Source organism: Equus przewalskii, chromosome 18 (genome assembly GCF_037783145.1).
Source record: "Equus przewalskii isolate Varuska chromosome 18, EquPr2, whole genome shotgun sequence".
In the NCBI taxonomy this organism is placed as follows: Eukaryota; Metazoa; Chordata; class Mammalia; order Perissodactyla; family Equidae; genus Equus; species Equus przewalskii.
The window spans coordinates 20,171,291-20,187,738 of NC_091848.1; the positions used below are offsets into that span (position 1 = coordinate 20,171,291).

At 39.9% G+C, this 16,448-nt stretch overlaps 1 protein-coding gene across 4 annotated transcripts in view; it reads left to right on the forward strand.

Annotated features, from left to right (window-relative positions):
• Positions 1-3,775: 3,775 nt before the first annotated feature.
• The window catches only part of MFN1 (mitofusin 1), a 34,577-nt gene continuing 21,904 nt past the window's right edge, over positions 3,776-16,448 (forward strand). Inside the window, exons 1-6 of one of the 4 annotated variants that reach the window (XM_008521472.2) lie at positions 3,776-3,925; positions 4,977-5,095; positions 8,411-8,546; positions 9,929-10,091; positions 13,137-13,261; positions 15,002-15,110. In XM_008521472.2, coding sequence (XP_008519694.1) covers positions 4,984-5,095; positions 8,411-8,546; positions 9,929-10,091; positions 13,137-13,261; positions 15,002-15,110 — 645 coding nt within the window. In that variant the 5' untranslated portion in view covers positions 3,776-3,925; positions 4,977-4,983. Of the gene's footprint in view, positions 3,926-4,084; positions 4,231-4,976; positions 5,096-8,410; positions 8,547-9,928; positions 10,092-13,136; positions 13,262-15,001; positions 15,111-16,448 lie in introns of those variants that run through there. The other 3 variants (XM_008521551.2, XM_008521711.2, XM_008521635.2) reach the window with 3 other exon arrangements.

Sequence of the window (16,448 nt, forward strand, 5' to 3'; positions counted from 1 at the left end):
TGCCATAGCATGGCTTTACGAGCAGTGCTAAGTCTGCACCCGGGATCCGAACCTGCAAATCCTGGGCCACCAAAGTGGAGTGCGTGAACTTAACCACTATGCCACTGGGCCAGCCCTGATACCATCATGATTTTAAAAATTCAAAGAATATAAATAAAGAAAAATTCCCTTTGAGATTGCCTGTGTTCAAAACTGATTTGAGTGGTTAAGGGTTTCACATAGCTATTAAGTGGCATGGTCTAGATTTGAACCAAGGTCTTCAGATTTCAAGTTCCGTGCTTTTCCATTAAAAGATTTCTTCTTCAATATGTATTTGTTGGGCCCAGCCCCCTGGCCAAGTGGTTAAGTTTGCGTGCTCCGCTGAGGCAGCCCAGGGTTTCACTGGTTCGAATCCTGGGCATGGACATGGCACCGCCCATCAGGCCATGTTGAGGTGGTGTCCCATATGCCACAACTGGAAGGACCCACAACTAAGAATATACAGCTATGTACTGGGGGACTTTGGGGAGAAAAACGAAAAACATAAAATCTTAAAAAAAAAATATGGATTTGTTGAATGGACGTATGCATGATCTCAAGGGTAGTAAATTCTTTCCCCCTCCACATGCTGGTCAATGGTTGAAATTCATCCTCAAAATTTCATTCCTTTTTGCTTAATGCCCTAACACCATTGTAAATTATAGTGCTTATCAGTTAGGATTGTTACTAGTCATGTATATGTTTTATTAAGAATTAAAAATATAAACTATTTATTACATTTTTCTCATTATAGAAATACATGCTTAATACAGAAAATGTGAAAATAGACATGTACAAAGGAAAAAAAATCACATGTAATATCACCACCCAGAAATAAAATATATGTATTACATATGATTTACAAAAATATCATATTTTTACATAGTGTGGCAATCTGCTGAGCATTTCTCTATGTCAAGTGTTTTTCTTTCTTTTTTTTTTTTTAAAGATTTTATTTTTTTCCTTTTTCTCCCCAAAGCCCCCGGGTACATAGTTGTATATTCTTCGTTGTGGGTCCTTCTAGCTGTGGCATGTGGGACGTTGCCTCAGCCTGGTTTGATGAGCAGTGCCATGTTCACGCCCAGGATTCGAACCAATGAAACACTGGGCTGCCTGCAGCGGAGCAAGCAAACTTAACCACTCGGCCATGGGGCAAGCCCCCAAGTGTTTTTCTAAAACACACTTTAATGACTACATCATATTCCATCCTGTACAGGTACCATAATTTATTTAACCCACCTCCTCCAGGGGAACACTAGGATTGTTTTTAATCAGTTTTTCTTAATCATAAACAGTATTTTGATTATTATATACTTATTTGTATTTTTGAATACATTTATAATATTTGATTATATATTTATAGCTAAGTGACTGTCTGCATCTTTGATTATTTTCCTAGGATCGCTGGGTCAAAAGGCCTTTACATTACAAATTTTGTATCATTTTGCCAAATAGCCTATAAAGGTGTGACAGATAGTTCTATGTGTCAACTTGGGTAGGCTACAGTACCCAGTTATTCAATCAAACACTAATCTAAGTGTTGCTGGGAGAGTATTTGTGATTCACATCCATAATCAGTTGACTTTATGTAAAGAAGTTCCTTTGGGTAATCTGGGTAGGTTTGATCCTATCAGCCGAAAGGCTTTAAGAGCAGAACTGAGGTTTCCCTAAAAAGGAATCCTGCCTGTGGACTGCAATGTCAGTTCCTGCCATTGTATCCTTGCTAATGGCTTGCCCTGCATATTTTGGATTTGCCTAGCTAGCCCTCACAATCACATAAGTTAATTTCTTGCAATAAATTTCTTACCTTCTGAACCCTGACTGATACCGAAACCCTACTGCTAGCCAAGTATGAGACTGCCCTTGGTCATTTGCCTCACAATGTGAAATTTTTTAGATAAATAGGTAAAGATCTATTTTTTCAATAGATCTTTATTGCAAAACAAAGTTTGATGGGAGTACAATTCTAAGGATTCTTAGCAGAAAAGATTAGCATACCATGTTTATGTGTGTGTGTTTGTTTATGGTGTGAGGAGAGAGGGTGGGGAGAGGAGATAAGGGATTAAAGAGCATAAAACATTGTGAAGTCAAATGGTTCCAGCTTATTTTGCAAATATGACTAGGGCTTTAGCATATTACTAATATTTAAAGCTATTTTGGGGGCTGGCCCAGTGGCACAAAGGTTAAGTTTGCACATTCTGCTTCTGCGCCCAGGCTTCACCAGTTTGGATCCCGGGTGTGGACCTACGCACTGCTTGACAAGCCATGCTGTGGCAGGCAGCCCATGTAAAACAGAGGAAGATGGGTACGAATGTTAGCTCAAGGCCAGTCTTCCTCAACAAAAAGAGGAGGGTTGGTGGCAGATGTTAGCTCAGGGCTAATCTTCCTAAAAGAAAAGCTATTTTTTTATGGAATGCCTCTAATTCCAGCAATGGACCGGGCTCTTTAATAAACATTGTGTGGAATCTCTGTACAGTCCAGTACCTGTACAGAGAAACCAAAGTGACCTTTTAAAACATAAATCAGATTATATCTCTCCCCAAGCTTAAAACAGCAAGCCATTGATTGCACTTAGAATAAAAGCCACTTCTGATCTTGGCCTATATGGTTCTATACCTGCCTATCTCTCTAAAGTTATTTCCCCTATTCTCCTTTTCCCTCCCTACTTCCCAGACATACTGGCCTTTCTTCTTTTCATCCACCATACCCCTCTCCTTCCTATGGGCTGTTGGACTTCCTGTTCCCACTATTTTAGGCACTCTTCCTCCAGATATTCCAAGAATTGACTTCCTGGGAAAAGCAAGGAAATATCACCTTCTCAGAAAAGATCACCCTATGTGGCTCAGTCTTTTTCACTCTCCTTCAGATAGTCTATCCCATTGCCATTTTTTCTTCAGAGTAGTAAGCACTGTCTGAAATGATCTACTTTATTGCATTTTCTTGTTGATATTAATCTTTTCCAGTAGAACAATATTTATTTATTTATCCAGCTCTTACTATATGCCCAGCACTATTCTAAGCACTTCACATGCTATAGACACATTTAATTTTCACAACAACCCATAAGGTAGGTATTATTAGTGCTCCAATTTTATAGATGAAGTACTTGAGAGTCAGGAAGCTTAAGTGGCTTCACTTGCAAAACTGCATCTCACTTGCCAGCTCTGGAAAGAAATCCACAGGACATTCTACCGAACCATGCAAAAACCAGCAGCAGCAGCAGCTCTCCAGCGATATTAGAAATGCACATTCTTAGGTCCAGTGAATCAATCTGCAGTTTAACAAGATTCCCAGGTGATTTCTAAGTACTAAGTTTGAGAAGCATTAGTCAAAGATACACCAATTTCCTGACTGTCACCTCTAAAGTAATTCGACAAACACTCAGAGCTGTACTGCAAGCCCAGGACGCCAATCACACAAGGACAGAGTGGCAGAGAGGTCAAAAGATTTTATTTTATTGCTCCTGGCCGGGCAAGCAGAAATCCCTCTTGCCTACAAGCCCAAACACCTCACCTCATCTCACCTCCCCCCACCTCCTTTTAGCTCTCTCTCACTAAACCAGCCAGTGGCAGCTAGCTATGCTTAGGCTGGGCAGAGCTTTAGAAACTTTGAAGAAAGATGGGAGACGAAGCAGAAGTTGGAGAATGAACAGAAAACCATTCTCCTCCTGTCCTTCCCTGCCCACAACAAGCCTTGCCTTCTGCCCTTAAGAAAAATGGCGGTCGGCGTAGAGGCACTTCCGGCGACGGAGCCAAACAAACTCGGGGAGGGCAAGAGACCGGAAGTGACCGCCCTTTGCCACGCCTCCTGCCGCTTCCAGCCTCTTGGCCTCGCTTGGGAAGATGAGGCGGCCAGAGGGCTGTGGCTGACCTGCTGCTGCTGGGTGACAAGTGGGAACCGGGACAGGGTGAGTGCCCGTTGCCTTGGCCGCTGGCCAGTTCCCTTTGCTCGGTATGACCTTCGCGCGGCCGGGGACAGGGGGCGGGGAGTCGTGCGCGGGACGTTCTGTGACGAGGCGCCGCCGCGGTCCTGCGCGAAGGAGCGAGCGAGCGAGGTTGGAGCGGGGCCGGGTCGGGCCCGCGGAGCAGGCGAGGCCGGACGGAGCCGACGGCGGGGGCGCCCTGTCCGGGGCGGCGCGCGCGGGGCGGCGGCGGGTCTGGCCCAAGCCCGGCGGGCGGGCGGGCGGGCGGGCGTGGAAGGCCTTGCCCCGAGGTAGGTGTCCACACTCTGCTGAACCGGGTCGTTGTCCTCTCCCTGCTTTTCCCACGCTGCTCCTTCGCTCGGTCATTTCCTGACCCTCTGGGCGGCTCAGCCTTGATGGCCAGTCGGCTCCGTTGCACGCGCAGACACACCAGGATTCGACTGACGTGTGATCGTTTTTGTTTGCTGTCTTTTTCATGAGAAGCTGCCAGAAAAAAAAAAAATTTACTAATATTTTTTGAAGTTCTTCGTAGTTTGGCTGGAAACGTCAATGCTCCCTTTAAGCCTTGCCTCCTGATTTGTTGTAGAGTAGAGAGCTGCTCTTTCTAAACGTCGGTATTGCGTTATGATCTTGGAATTTTATTTCCTCACCTTGCATATCCACCTCCACCCACCTAGAGCTCCAGGTTGACAAACTTAATCACTTAGTTATTGTTTCTGAACTTGGCTGCTTCTCACTAACCCTGTTCTCTGATGTACTTAAGAGTCACGTGCGGTCACAATTTAGCCACTTAGTTTCGTCTTCACCAAAGTAGAAATTGCAACCAAGATTTTGGCCAATAGAGTTCACGGTGGTCTTAACTTGTCTGACTAAAGCGCTTGTCCCGGAAAAACAGTTATCTAAAAGTATTTTGTCAATTTGTTTAATTTATTTAATCGGGGAGTTAATCAGTGTTGCCAGAAGGTGTCATTAATTTGCATGTCTTTATCATCCTGTTTAATTTGTGCTTTTCTAACTTTTTATTTTCTGCCCCCAGTAGCATAATGGCGGAAACTGCTTCTCCACTGAAGCACTTTGTGCTGGCTAAGAAGGCAATTACTGCAATCTTTGACCAGTTACTGGAGTTTGTTACTGAGGGATCACATTTTGTTGAAGGTTAGTTCCTCTAAGTTTTAAAAATAATTACTTTTGAAAATACACAAAGGTGCATTACTCTTTCAACCTTAGTTACTGAACACATACATAGGGCGCTGTGCTGTAAACTGTGAGTGATGCCCTAACAAACCCATTTCGGCCCTCCAAAGAAGGAAAATTAAATGGCATTAGTAACAACTAAGAAGTTAGTGCTTGTATGTGATATTCTAAGCACTTTATTAAATTAATGATTCATTTAATCGTCATATCAACTCTGAAGCAGATTTTAATCACGCTCATTTTAAAGATGAAGAAATCAAGGCACAGATAAGTTAAGCCACTTGCCCAAGATCACACGGCTGGTAAACGCCAAGACTGAAAATGGGGCAGCCCACATTTAGCCATTATACTCATCTCCTTCCCACATCAGCAGTTAAGCCAAGATCTCAGACATATCTTATCTTCTCAAATGAGGCTGGAATGCAGTGAGAAAAGGGCAAAACACATTTTCTTAAAATGAGTGTAGTTGTTCAAACAAAGGTGGTGAGGAACGTCTTACTAGGGAATACTGCTTTGGTCGTAACTGTTGAAATCTTTTCTGGTTCTTAAGTTTACAAGACCGTTAAGGTTACAGTGAAAAGGGAGGGATTCTGTTAACTTCTCCAGTGACAATGAGGAAACATTTGGTAGATAGGCAGAATCAGACTTTTTTCCTTATCCGTCCTAACCCTCCCTCACCAGATTTTGAGCTCCTTGAGGGTAGGAGTTATGCCTTGTTATTGTGTCCCTGTCACCAAACCTGAGATAATTCAAGTTTTGTTGTTTTTTTTGGTGAGGAAGACTGGCCCTGAGCTAACATCTGTTTCCAATCTTCCTCTTTTGGCTTGAGGAAGATTGTCCGTGAGCTAACATCTGTGCCAGTCTTCCTCTGTTTTGTATGTAGGATGCCACCACTCCATGGCTTGATAAGTGGTGTGTAGGTCTGTGCCTGAGATCCAAACCGGCGAACCCCGGCCCACCGAAATGGAGCTTGAGAACTTAACCACTACACTACCAGGCCGGCCACTTTTCTTGTTGAATAAGAAAAAAAAGTACTGATATAGAATCCTTTGGAAAGAATTTGAGCTGGCACAGTGACTTTTGAATAATATTTTATTCCAAAAATGTTAATAGGGGCCAGCCCTGATGGTCTAGTGGTTAAAGTTTGGGGCTCTCACCGCTTTGGTAGCCCAGGTTCATTTCCTGGTCGTGGAACCACACTACTCGTTTGTCAGTTGCCGTGCTGTGGTGGCAGCTCACATAGGAGAACTAGAAGGACTTATAGCTACGATATATAACGATGCCCTGGGGGGCTTTGGGAAGGGGGAAAAAATGAAGATTGGGAACAGATGTTAGCTCAGGGCGAATCCTTCCTTGAGGGAGAAAAAGTTGATAGGAAGTGAAAATGCAGTTAAAAGTAATATCTTCTGTGTGTTGAGCCTACTAGAGATTGAGCATTATGCCGGGAGCTGGTGAATGGCAGCTTTAGAATCTGTTTGATTTTACTGGCTCTAGAACCTCAAAAAATGTTGCAGAAAAGAGACAAAGCAAATAAATCAGGAAGAACATAGAAGAGCAAGAATAAAATGACAAACACAGGTGAATGTAGCGATAAAGAAGGTAGTCATACCTTTATTCACCAAATTGCACATATTTTATTAATGCACTGATGAGATATATAAAGCTTACGTTTAGTTGGGTGAGCCCTGAGTAAGCTGTGTTAATGTTTGTGTCTAATTAGGATCATTTAGATACCTAAGTGAATCTCCATATTTTCACCTTCAAAATGAGATGAGAAATATATAAATGTAAAAATGTAGATTCCTGAAATATAGACAAAACTGAAAAAAGGCTTTTCTGCTTTTCGAACCCAGGCTTTTCCAGCTACCATATCCTTGGAGGAGGGACGAGGTTAGGGCTGGGCTGGGCAGTTACCCCCACACCTGACGGGAATGGGATACAATCCTCAATTCTCTTTTCATGTTAAATGAGCTGTTTTGCTCCATCCCTGTGGGAAGCAGACAAGAAGTAATAAGGTAGCAAAGTCTTCCCTAGCCTGGAGACCTCCTTGACCCGTAGCTTTAATCCTTAGGGGTACCCATTCAAACCTCACTTTTTTCTTAGCATGTGGATCCCCTTTCTCAGCCCAAGATTTGAAGATCCAGTCTGGATGGAACAATAATAGGTGGATATTAGATTCTAGTTTCTCTGTTCAGAAAAGCATATTCGTCTTAGATGGGTATTTTGTATTTTTGAGACCCAGATGAATAATAGATACCCTTTTGACTGGGTCCCTGTAACTTTTAATAATTTTGAAATTCTTTTGTGCAGGATTCTTAGGACCCATTGCAACAAAGCGTTTACCTTTCATCAAATATTCAGATACTGTGGGCATTTTTACTTTTCTTTTTTTTTTTTAAAGATTTTATTTTTTTCCTTTTTCTCCCCAAAGCCCCCTAGTACATAGTTGTATATTCTTTGTTGTGGGTCCTTCCAGTTGTGGCATGTGCAACGCTGCCTCAGCGTGGTTTGATGAGCAGTGCCATGTTCGCACCCAGGATTTGAACCAACGAAACACTGGGCCGCCTGCAGCGGAGAGCGCGAACCTAACCACTTGGCCACCAGGCCAGCCCCATTTTTACTTTTCAAATGGCATGTTAATATAAAAGAAAGCCAAAGTATATGTATATCTTGGGTAGTCCATTGTATAATTAACTTAATACAGTGGATTGGTTCCAGGACCCCCTGTGAATACAAAAATTCACGGTGCTCAAGATCCTTATATAAAATGGTGTAGTATTTGTGTATATAACCCATGCACATCCTCCTGTCTGCCTTAGATCCTCTCTAGATTACTTATAATATCTAACACAATGTATATGCCATGTAAAGAGTTACTATACTGTACTGTTTAGGGATTAATGACAAAAAAAAGTCTGTGCGTGTACAGTACAGATGCAGCCACTGTAGGACTTTTGATCTGCAGTTGGTTGAATCTCGGATACTGAGGGCTATTTTTTTTTTTTTTTTAATATTTTATTTTTCCTATTTCTCCCCAAAGCCCCCTGGTACATAGTTGTATATTTTTAGTTGTGGGTCCTTCTAGTTGTGGCATATGGGATGCCACCTCAACACGGCCTGACGAGCGGTGCCATGTCCACATCCAGGATCCGAACCGGCGAAACCCTGGGCCGCCGAAGGGGAGTACGCGAACTTAACCACTCGGCCTCGGGGCCGGCCCCTGAGGGCTAACTATTCATTTATATCGCTTCTTCTAATACCATTTCAATTTTGCAGGAACATTCAAGAATCCAGAACTTGATCGAATAGCTACTGAGGATGATCTGATAGAAATACAGGGGTATAAAAACAAGCTTTCTGTCATTGGTGAGGTGCTGTCTCGGAGACACATGAAAGTGGCATTTTTCGGCAGGTAATCTAATCCTTTATTATTCTCAAGGGTAGTTTCCAGAAATCAGTTTTTCTTGGTCATATCCTCAGCTTTGTTTCTGATGTTTCAGCAAGTGATATTCCTCCCACTTTTCTGACAACAGTTTCTGCCTGTGTTAAATGTTAAAGCTATTAATTAGCATGCATATGAACTTGTTCATTTTAGTTCCTGGTATAAAATGAAGCTTTATGAAGGTCAATCATATTTTTAAAAGATGCTCTTCTCTAAGAATTGGCTTCTTAGCCAGTAGTAAGAATAGAAGTACAGATAAATGATATGTATAACTTGTGACTTTTTAAAATTTCTGTTCATTATCGGATGTGTCTTCCAAAAGGATTCTTAGCCACATGGTTCCCAGAAGGAGAGTGGGAAGTGCTGTTTGTTAACTTGACCGTCTGGAGTGATAGTGGTCTCTGCCATAGCTTAAACATTCCTTTAAGGATCCTTTGTTAGCTACCTATGTACCATGCTCTCTGTGAGGCACTGGGGAGTCAAAGACGTGACTAGGCCCATACTTGGTTGCTCAAATATCATGTGCTCTGTATCAACAGAGGCATTTGTTTACTCACTAAACTAACCTCATGGACCTTCTAAGCTATTTCCCATCTTAGAGCTTTAGCACTTGCAATTTCCTCTCCCTAGAATTCTATCCCTTGTTCTGTGTCCGGCTCCTTCTCACTCTTCAGATCCATGCTAAATGGTACTACCTCAGAAACCTTCTCTGGCCACTCTATCTAGAGTGTTCCTTTTCTGTTGTTCTCTGTTAAAGCACCCTGTTTGCGTCCTTTGGAACTTTCCCACGAAACTCTGTTGTTTTGTTTGTTTCTATTGCCTGCTTCTCCCACTTGACCATGTTCTCAGGGCCTTACACAGAGTCTAGTACGAGGTAGGTCCATAAAAGAGGCCCTACCTCAGATTAGGGTGGAGTAGGAGTGGGAGGGAGGAGGGCTCCTGGAGAGGCGATGACTCAATTGTCCTACTTGAGAAGGAGAAATAACTATTAGCTTTGGATGTGAAAAAGGTCCAGCCTGGATTTAAGGAGACGGACATCTCAACCCATCTTGGGATGGGAAGAGTGTCACAGAATTTGGAGCTGTGATTTCAAATTGCCACAAGAAGCAAGAAAGATAGAAAAGGCAAGGATAGCTTTATAGGAAAGATGAGATTTGTTTTCCTCTATTTTTCTGAAATGTATGTTGCTAATATTTGTGTGAGTCATGTTGTCGATTTTTTCATTAAAAGTGGAATCTGATGAAATTTTAACAAAATTTGAATTCTAAAAAAGTTGGTCTTAGACCCAGTGAAAGAAGAAAGTTTTTACTGTTATGTTTTGTTTTTCATGATTTTGTATATTCATTCTTCAGGACAAGCAGTGGGAAGAGCTCTGTTATCAATGCAATGTTGTGGGATAAAGTCCTCCCTAGTGGGATTGGCCACACAACCAATTGCTTCCTGAGTGTTGAAGGAACTGATGGAGATAGAGCCTATCTTATGACAGAAGGATCAGAAGAAAAAAAGAGTGTGAAGGTATGATATTTGCCCTTTAGCTGCATAAGGTACCTGAAGTAATGTTCTTAACTTGTTCTTTCTTTTGTTTTTGTTTTTTGAGGAAGATTAGCCCTGAGCTAACTACTCCCAATCCTCCTCTTTTTGCTGAGGAAGACTGGCCCTGATCTAACATCCATGCCCATCTTCCTCTACTTTATACGTGGGATGCCTGCCACAGCATGACTTTTGCCAAGCGGTACCATGTCTGCACCTGGGATCCGAACCGGTGAACCCCGGGCCTCGGAGAAGCAGAATTTGCCAACTTAACCACTGTAGCACCTGGCTGGCCCCTTAACTTGTTCTTTTGAAAAATTTTTTCATAAGATGTCTGCATCGCTGGAGATGGAAGAACCATTAATATTTCTATTCATAGCTTTCAGTGCCATCACTAATATTTTGAATTCTCTAAAATTCTTTTGCTTCAGAGCTAAATTGCTAGAAGAATAAAACCTGTCCTTAACTTAAAACAAAAGTAAATTAGAGTTAAAAGTATTAATTTTTTTAAACAAGGTTCCCAGGAGAAAGAACATTATTGAACTGTGTTGTTGCTGTTTAATCTCAAATCTTGTCTTTTTTGTTTTAAAGATTGGCAGTTGAGCTAACAACTGTTGCCAATCTTTTTTTTTTTATTTTCTTTGCTTTTTCTCCCCAAATCTCCCCAGTCCATAGTTATATATTTTAGCTGTGGGTCCTTCTAGTTGTGGCATGTGGGATGCCACCTCAGCGTGGCCTGACAAGCAGTGCCGTGTCCGCACCCAGGGTCCAAACCAATGAAACCCTGGGCCGTCGAAGCCGAGCACATGAACTTAACCACTTGGCCATGGGGCTGGCCCCTCAGATCTTGTCTTTTTAAAGAAAACTTTGTTTAAAATATTGGGCTCTGGAAACTATTTTAAACTATTTGGTTTAGTTTGTGCAGTCTGCTTTGGCAGCTCAGGGTTTGCCAGTTCGGATCCCGGGTGCGGACCTGACACCAGTTGTCAAGCCATGCTGTGGCGGCATCCCACATAAAGTAGAGGACGACTGGCACATGTTAGCTCAGGGCCAGTCTTCCTCACAAAAAAAGAAAACTTTGTTTAAAAAGGTGGGCCCTGGAATCAGTTTTTGACACCTCTGTGCCTTTAGTAAGTATATTCATGAATAAATGTTATAACTTTATCAGATAGGGGCCAATGGCAGTTCTCTACTTTTCATAAATTTCTTAAGGAATTCTGTGCCCTAGGTTACTTCAGCCAAAAAGAAAGAAAGAAAGAAAGAAAGAAATTAGGATGCAAGATGTTGACTCTGAAGTGAAAGCACTTGGTACAGGCACTGTTTCTCACTATGGTCGCTTTCTCTTAAGTCTTAAGAGCTCTCTCACAAATGCAAAAGTTCAGTGTTTGAAGATCCATGCCATTTTCGTTTTTGCTAAACTAGGTGAATTCATGGGTCTAACTCTTGTTCTGTGAGTTTGCTGTTTGATCCAGATCAGGTAACTCTATTTAATACCCTTCAGATTAGTTATGAGGAATAAATGAGATGATATTTATGAAAATATTTTTTATACTTGTAACCCATACAAAGGAATCACTTGCTTTATAATCAAGACTTTTTATCAAATCAGAATTCAAACTGCCTGTGGCTTTAGATCCTCAAAGTCAAGTGTGTGTGATATTTTTAATCATCTCATTTTTCCTGACCTGTGCTCTCAACTTGCAATCCTCTTCCTTCATGCTCTTTTACTCCTCTCTCCAAAATTTAAATTTGTTTTCCTCAAGTAATGACCTGCTTTAAGGTGTAAATAAATTGAGTCTCGTGCTGTAATGGTTTACTTAGTAAAAGAAAGGCAACAATAATAACTAACACTTGATGGCACGCTTGCTGTGTACCACGCACGATTCTAAATCCTTGGAGTAACTCGAACCTCATCACAACTCTGTCAGATAGGTGCTCTTTTTATCTTAATTTTATAGGTGAGGCATCAGGATTTTAGTACAAGTTTAAAATTCTATCAAAAAGTTTATGAAAGCGAGCAAAAACACCCTACCTAACATTGTCACTATGGAGATTCACTTCAACCCTGATCAGTGCTATTGTGCCCATTTGAAAATAGATGTTTCCCTTTAAGATTTGATACAAATCACAAATGAACCATAGAGGAATGTGTACCAATGCGCTTTCCTTGGTTATTAGTTTTGTCTTAAAGCCCTTTGTATTTATTGTATAGTTAATTTAACACACGCGAAAGGTATTAAATTAATACATTAATAAATATATATGGAAGTCATCTTGAGAAACAGAAATACTTCAGTGAATTTAAATGGAAAGAGAAGGCATAGTCGTTGATTTCAAGCAGGCTTATGGGAATAAATAACTACCACTGAGAAAAATCCTTTATTAAAAGAGAATGTATTGAGCTTCTCTTGTATCACCTTGGTCTTATTCCTAAGGTGTTTTAAAATCTATTTTAGTAATGACATAGCTTCTGTTTTCCCCTCTTATTACTAAGCAATACACATTTGTTTTAGACAATTCAGAAAAGACAAATAGGCAAAATGAAAAGAAACTCCAAAATTCGCACCCTTCCCCAAACCAGTGGAAATCCTTTGGTATAGAGTTAAATTTGTCTTTCTCTGTATTTTTTAAACAAAATGGTTTTATATCATGTGTGCTATTTTCTGATTTTCTTTTTTTCTCTTAATATGTTTTAAATTTCTTTTCATACAAACCATATCAATTTCAGGGGTTGTGTAGGATTCCATTGCCAGAGTTCTGTTTGTTGAGCATTTAGAATGTTTCTGGCTTTGATTGTCTTTGCAGAATGGTATGAGTAAACTGTTTTAAGGATACCAATTTTTTTTTCTATTTGGTAATTTTTGTAAAACTCAGTTTCTCAAGATTGCTCAGATGGTTTTATTTCAAATTATTTAATGTTCTGCTTTTTGCACATTTTGCAAAAATAAATGTACCAAATCATAGTAGTTTTAATTTTTATTGAATTTTGTTATAAGTAGAGTTTTGTTTTTTCTTTCCCTCCCACTGTAGACAGTTAATCAGCTGGCCCATGCCCTTCATATGGACAAAGACTTGAAAGCTGGCTGTCTTGTACATGTGTTTTGGCCAAAGGCAAAATGTGCCCTCTTGAGAGATGACCTGGTTTTAGTGGACAGGTAAAATTACCTATGAATTGTCATTTTCTCCTTGTAAATGTTTCATAGAATAATACTGCTTGCTTTAGCATGTAGTACATAGAAATTTAAAATGTACAGTCGCTGCTTTGTTCCCGGTTGCTAGATGGTTAAGGAACACATAAGGTATGGGCTTCTGTTTTTTAATGATTACATAAAAGTGCCAATTTATCAGTCTAGTTCTGTTACAAGAAATTTCAAGGATGGCTACTTTGATTCTTTCCTAAGACCGATGTTGTAGTTTGGGTAAGTGGCTGGGCCTCTAATTGTAGGTATCTAGATAACTCTAAGTAGATATTTTTTTAACTAGTAATGTGTTTCAAGTACAGTAGCCCCTGTTATCCAGGGGGATATGTTCAAGACCCCCAGTGGATGCATGAAACTGTGGATAGTACCAAACCCTATATATTTTGTGTTTTTTCCTATACATACCTGTGATAAAGTTTAATTTATAAATTAGGCACAGTAAGAGATTATGAACAATAACTAATAATTAAAATAACAATATACTATAATAAAGGTTACCATAGATCTCAGCAACCTCAGCGTGCGATGTTTTTTCTTTCCTTATTAAGTCAAGAGCTTTCACCTTTTCACTTAAGGGAATCACTTTATGGCTTGTCTTTGGCATATCCGTATTGCCAGCATCACTACTCTTGTGCTTTGGAGCCATTGTTAAATAAAATAGGGGTGACTTGAACACAAGCACTGCGATACCTTGACAGTTGATCTGATAACCAAGACGGCTACTAAGTGACCTAACAAGTGGGTAGCATATACACTGTGGATACACTGGACAAAGGGATGATTCATGTCCAGGGCAGGACAGAGCAGGACAGAGCGTGAGATTTCATCACATTACTCAGAACAGCACACAATTTAAAATTTATCAGTTGTTTATTTCTGAAATTTTTCGTTTATTATTTTTGGACTGCACTTGACCGTGGGTAACCAAAACCTGCAACCTCAGATAAGGGGGGACTACTGTAATCAGCAGAAGTAGTTCAAATGAGAGAAAAGATGCTTGTGAAATAGAAATAATTTGGTTTAAATATAATATTGCCTAATTAATTTTGTGTTATTTCATAGACAGACTATCCATGACCCTAACCTGTCATCTTGCCAACTTGTCGCAGGATACATAAAGCCAGTATATGGACAGTTGCACTATAATTTTTATAGTATAGATTGTATATTAAATTTATGTCTAGCAGAGGATGTTTTACTTTTTTTTATTTATGCTTATAAGCACTTAAACTTCCTTGAGCTGTTCTGGAGATAGCTACTTGCACTGTCGTTTTTCATTATGTATTAGCCAATTTTTTTTTTTCAGTATTTATTTTTCAGCCTTCCAAAGCATAGAGACTTAAAAGATTAAAATGTTGATCATGTTACTTGCTTTGTCAAAAATCACAAGGTTGTCTTTGGTAAATAAACTTTTTTTTAGCATTTAAGTTGTCAATTGGATAGACTTTGGGACTTCCTTGTCAGCAAAATAAACATATAGAAGTATCTAAAGCACAGATTCTTAACTTGCCACAACTTCTCTCTTATAGGTGAGAAAGTAATTTAAATCTCCTAGGCTTCATACTGATGACTGGTAGAAATCCTGTCCTTTAGGCTTTACGTAACTCATAAAAGTTTAAAATGTTATCTTTCTATGTTCCAAATTTTCTTTTCAAAAAATATTATATAATACAATTCTTCTTTTATTCCTATTAGTCCGGGTACAGATGTCACTACAGAGCTGGATAGCTGGATTGATAAGTTTTGCTTAGATGCTGATGTCTTCGTTTTGGTTGCAAACTCTGAATCAACGCTAATGAACACGGTAGGATTTAATCATACTATTATGTTTGAGTGGTAGGAAATGAGATGGTATCTGTTTTAATTCTGAAAAGTGATGGAAGTCCAAATTATGGATTGGGAAGATCCTCTAATATCAAGGGTGAACAAAGGAGTTGTGTTTGCATGGGACCAGAAGGGCTGAGTGTTGCCAGCGTTTCAGTAGCAGTCTAGCATTTGATGGCTCTAGCTTCTAGAGGATCTTTGAGTTGAAGGTGTGATATGTGTGTGTTGTTGACATTCACTGTGGTTATTTCCCAGTTTCAGAAGGAATGGGCTGTTAGGACATTGGCTTAAGCCTCTTGAATAAAATGTAACACCCTCACCCCACCCCCCATCTGGCAGGCAAGGCTTTTCATATTTTGAATTTTGTCAACTTTTTCCTTTTCCAGTTTACCTGTGTACACTCAAAGCTGCTGTCAGACTTACATTGCTTATGTGAATGTCTAGAGCCATACTCATCCCAAATAAACTTTCCAGAGTTTAGATAGCTGATATCCAAAACTAGAGTATAATTTTTAAAAATTGTCATCAAAAGTATGTAAATGGCCAAAGGTCATCATAACCTAGGTGTTACCAGCAAGACCTCTGTTTTGTTACTGTATCACTGTGCCACTGTGTTATTAGTTTGTGTGGCCCGATCTCTGTCACATAGACGAGCCTGATTTGACAGTGCTGACAGTTGTTTATAACCTGATGATATAAAAAATTAATAAATGTTTAAAATCTGTGTTGGAGTAACCGCATTATTTGAACGTTGGATAAGCAAACTTTGATACACATTCTGACTTTGGTGCCTCTGTTTATGCTTTTCTTTGCCCCCAATTCTTCCCCCTCACATCTTTTGTTTTCTGAAAAAGCCCTGTTATCACTACTTTCAAGCTCATCTTTATCACCACTTTCTTCAATATGGAGTTTTTCCTAATTTCAACTAGATAGTCTCCTTCCTTTGAATAATCATAGCTTTTATTTATAGAGTTTATGGCACATACCTTTCTCTGTTGTTTATTATGATGTGTTGTGCACGTGTCTTACATTGTTATTAATTTAGTTAGTCTAAATAGTAAAAAAGAATTGAGGTTGATTTTTGAAAATATCGACCATCGTGTACAGCAGTACCTTTTATGTCCTGCATATAGTAGAGAGAGATGAATATTTGTTAAATTGATTTGCAAAAAAGACTCATGGCAGGAGCAGGCAAATCTTCACTTTTGCCGTCTTATATTTTAATTTTCCTATCTTTGCAAAGTTTAATGCTCAGAGTGCTTTGGTCTCCTTTATCAATGAGTGTGAATCTCTGTTGTCTAAATGGTTCAAACTTTTA